This window comes from Dermacentor albipictus, chromosome 3, assembly GCF_038994185.2.
Source record: "Dermacentor albipictus isolate Rhodes 1998 colony chromosome 3, USDA_Dalb.pri_finalv2, whole genome shotgun sequence".
NCBI lineage: Eukaryota > Metazoa > Arthropoda > Arachnida > Ixodida > Ixodidae > Dermacentor > Dermacentor albipictus.
Genome location: NC_091823.1, coordinates 128,324,276 through 128,328,655, shown reverse-complemented (window position 1 = coordinate 128,328,655; position 4,380 = coordinate 128,324,276). Strand labels below are relative to the sequence as shown.

The 4,380-nt window shown below is 58.2% G+C and overlaps 1 protein-coding gene across 1 annotated transcript; it reads left to right on the top strand.

Annotated features, from left to right (window-relative positions):
- The first annotated feature begins 1,164 nt into the window (after window positions 1-1,164).
- LOC139057753 (uncharacterized) lies at window positions 1,165-2,160 on the top strand. Its single transcript, XM_070536505.1, has one exon. It carries the CDS (start codon window positions 1,165-1,167, stop codon window positions 2,158-2,160), a length of 996 nt encoding a protein of 331 aa, XP_070392606.1.
- The last annotated feature ends 2,220 nt before the right edge of the window (window positions 2,161-4,380 follow it).

Sequence of the window (4,380 nt, the reverse complement as noted above, 5' to 3'; positions counted from 1 at the left end):
GCATTCGCTCCTGCAGCCTGCACAGCGACATAGACTCCCAATTTTCATGCACCGTGATTCGTGCTCCCCGTTCGCGCTTTCCTGCTGCAGCAATGGGCATATTGTGCCTCTGGCCTTTCTCGGCCGCGATTAGGCATGAACGGAGACCAGCATACGTGCTTACATAGTCCGATGCGTATGAAGTTGATAGCTACATGGGTGGAAAGGCCCGCAAAAGTAGCTGATGGAGGCGATGCCCACGGAAGCGACTTGTCCATAGCGAGACAATGTGAGACACCAAGTGTGAGCCACACATTAGCGGCCCCCGAAAGAAAAGAAACGTGCAGGTTGGAAAGGAGTGAACGGCTAAAATCTGGGGTAGCCCATGTCGCTGTGTAGGCTGCGGCAGCAGATGCCTGCGTCTCCCGATTGCTTCGCAATGCAATTTGGGCATTTTTAACGGCGACTGTCGCTGCAAATAAGTGGCACACTCTGTCCAATATGTTTCCGCTGCTGGTTCTTGCTCGTTAACCTGACCACCACGTGCGACGACGACGGTGAGCCGTTTACGAGCTCGCGTCAATGATTCCAGCGTATCTCGACATGCAAATTTTATTTCTGCTATTGCACGAGAATGTACACTGCTTGTCTTCTGCCAATAAAGTCGCGCGTTCTGTTCACTCACTTGTGGCTTGTTTGTATGGGCGTCAGTAGAGGCTCTTGGCAATTAGAACGCACCAGCTAAGCGGCAGCGAAGGCATTGAGGCATGCCGCATAGCCTGCAGGGCAAGCACGGCACGTACCAGCGTACGCGACCGGCAAAAAACGGCCATTATGAATTTTGCGCTAAAAAAAAAAGTTTGCACTTCCGCTTCCGGATTGAGCAACGTCATCTGGCGTCCCCGAAAGTTAGTTCCATGCGCTGCCGCTGCTTATTTTCGAACCACTGCCAAAGGTACAGTTTCCCTTCTCTAAAGTTGTTCTTTATTCTATGGTCAGACGCTCCCGGACCTTCGAAGCGAGCGGTCGCATCGCCCCTCGCTCCGACGACTACGGCTCGCCCGCCACTTCTTGCGCGCGTACGTCTCCTCCTTCGACCGCGCTTACGAGCGCAGCCCTTTTCAGGGCTCGCACGGCAGCTGGCTCGATTGCCTGAGCCACGCTGCTACACGGAGGCCCCATCTCATGGGTGACGCTCCGAAGCAGCAACATCGGAAGAGGCCGAAGAAGTCAGCTCCTGGCTTCAACGACTCGGAGCACCGACGGGGCCGGCAGCACCAGCCGCGTGGTCAACAACCACGCACCGGCGGATCGCCTCCCGCGTTACGATGGAAGCGCGGACTGAAGGCTCGCGCGCTGCGTGCTCTGTCGGCTGATTCGACGGACTCCACGCCGTCGTGCCCGCCTTCGCACGAGAGTGCGACGCCGACCGCGCGCGCCCCATCATCCTCGGACACTCCCTTCCGTGCATTTCCATTTGATGTGCAGAAGACGACTTCCAGCGGCCACGACGCCGCACCGTCCGCCTCAACGGACACCACCACAGAGGCCCCCACTTCGGCTGCCTCCACCGACGACGGTGCTAGCTGCGCGTCGATCGGCGACACCGACGAGAGTGCCGGCAGCTTCTTCTTGCCAACCGCAAGTATGATTGGTACCGACACTTCGTCCTCCCGTATGGACGCGACGACCTCGCCCGAGGCAAGTCCTGCCCGGCCCGATTCCCCATCACTGTCGTCGCCGGCGGCCTGCGCGTCGCCCCCACTCACCAACATCGAGCCCACCGCTCCTGTGGCGGGGGAGGGCTCCCGCTCGGCGACGGTGCCTGCCACCGTCACGGACGATGACCAAGCTGACGGCCCCTCGCCCAACGAGAGCCGGCCGAGTGCGCCCACCCCTGCTCCAGCTGCTGGGGGATCCAGGGAGCTCAATCAGGAAAATCCTCCGCTGCTGCCTGCGGCCGCCGAGGATGCCCAAGCCTGCCAGCCGGCAGCGGCACAGCAAAAACAAGCCGTCGCCGACGGCTCGTCGACTTTGAGCCGCTCGCCCCACCCGTTGACGACGGCGTCGCCCGCGATACCGACGTCACGGTACTCTACCGTCCCACCGGGCGCAAAGCGACTTTCCTCGCACTCACACGGGACGGTATCGCTGCCCAGCTCTCCTCTGTGCCAGGCGTGAGACGCGTTCGCGTCAACTTCCGCCGGAATGTAGTGGCTGCAGACGTGATGCGCGGCGCCGACTTGGCGCCCCTCCTCGACGTGTGCGACCTCGGCGGCGTGACGGTGCGCCCCAAGGCTCTACACAACAACTCCTGTGTGGGTGTCATCCATGGGGTCGACCCTTCTTTCGACGCCCGCACAGTGCGCGAGAACCTGGAAGCGCCCGTCGCGGTGCTGTCATGCTCGCGGAGTGGCGCGAGCGTCACCGTCACTTTCGTCGGGAGTGCCGTGCCTCCAAGCGTGCGGCTTTTCAAGCAGCTGCGCGCCGTCCGTGCCCGTCTTCCTCGACCGCTACAGTGCGACCGCTGCGGCGTTTTCGGACACGCCGGCGCCACCTGTTTCCGCGACGCCCGCTGCCTCCGCTGCGGTGAGTCGCATCCTACAGGAGGCTGCCCCGCGGAGAAGGCACGCTGCGTAAATTGCGGTGGTCGACATCCCTCGACAGAGCCGAGCTGTCCAGAGTGGCAACGCGAAAGGAAGGCGGCCGTGCTGTTGTCTTCGTCCGAGCGGCCCCTCTCGAGGAAGAAAGCGCTTCAGCTGGCCGGCGCCACATCGCACGAGCCGCATTTAGCCACCCCTTCGAAGAATGCTCGCGCCCCGCAGGGCCGATCCTACAGTGACGCCCTGCGTGGCCGCAACACCCAGACGGCCGCTCCCGAGCCGTCACGCGGCCCACAAACCGCACCAAGCAGCGACCCCGGGGACGCGCTCATAGCCGCTCTCGCGGCTGCACTCCGTGCCGTACTAGACCAGTGCACAGCCATCGACAGCAACATCCGACAGATGTGCGACGCGGCTATCGCGGCACAGGAAGCTCTGCTGCTTCACCACGACTAGGAGCGTCACCGCGCCTTACAAGCGAATGTAAACAACCTGCCCGCGCGCTGTCTGGGCAGCCGCCGCCGCGTCTATCTCACCCTTCTTTCTATTCCCTATCCCTCTTGTGCAGTGCGGTTGAGGTGTCCTCATCCGAGAGACAGTTACTGCACTGCACTTTACCCCAATTATTTCCTTCCCCAACAAGAACCTCTCTCACAGTAGGTCACTTCTGTTTGCTTGAAAAACGAATAACATTGCCTACACTGAGCGGCTTGTCGTATCTAATTGGCTGACAAGAGGCGAGGAGAACGCTCAAGTGGAGAGGGATTCACTGGGGCAGAGCCAGTGCACTGAAAATCGATAACCGGATGAAGAAGGTGGTGCCGGCGTCTGCGATTGGTCGGCTTTCCCTTACTTAGCTTGTGATGGCTGGTCGAAAATAGCGGCGGCATGCAACGGAAGCTTAAGAATGACGCTAAAACTGACCCTCAGTAAAGAAGAGTTGGCAGAATGAGGTAGTAAACGTGCCGAAAGTGCTTGAAAACGTTACACGGTCACGCAAGAAGTTTTATTATACGGAAACACACCCATGCTCTCCGGCAGGTGCGAGTAGCTAGCGTCTCAGCGATCGGCGGCAGCCATCTTTTATTCCTTTCAGAACGGGGCAGCCTGCGGCTATTCAGAAAAAAATTCAGTTTTGTTCGGCATATTAATGCATCGTTATCGCGTACACGTCACTTTGACGCTGTGAGTTTGTGCGATTTTGTGACGTCGCGTGACAGGCAGGTGAAGTGGGTGCAGCCCGAAAACTTTTTACCAATAGCCGAGGGCTAATGGCGAAAAGGGGTCGAATCAGAAATAACTGTTTTCCTTTTTTTTTCAAATCATGCATAATCAGTGTGTACACATCATATCAGATGGGGAGGTATTGCGGTTTTCGTGACGTCGCGTGACAGACAGGTGAAGTGGGGCTGGTCGAAAAAAGTTTTTGACCAATCGCGGAGGGCTGATAGCAGAAATGGAATAGAAAAGTTTGGAATAGTTTTACGTTATAGCGCCGAAGCATGTAAGAAGCGCAAGAAACTAAATTACTTCGCCGCAGTTTGTAAAAGATGCGAGGTAGTTGCTGGCCCGGCAGTAGATAACGAGGATGAAATCATACTGGCAGTTGAAAGCCGCACACCAAGCTCAGTCCACGCGTTTCGGAAAGCGAACGGAACACAGATGAAATTTCATGTAGACAGCGGCGCAGCTATATTGACGTCATCCCAGGTAGACACGTCAAGGTACCGCAAATACAACCCTGCACAACAGCGCAGCGAACGTGTAATGGAAGCAAGGTTCACTGTTCAGGCAAGGC

Bases quoted from the DNA above. Each gene is read 5' to 3' on its own strand.
- LOC139057753 (XM_070536505.1), top strand. From the start codon at position 1,165: ATGGGTGACGCTCCGAAGCAGCAACATCGGAAGAGGCCGAAGAAGTCA.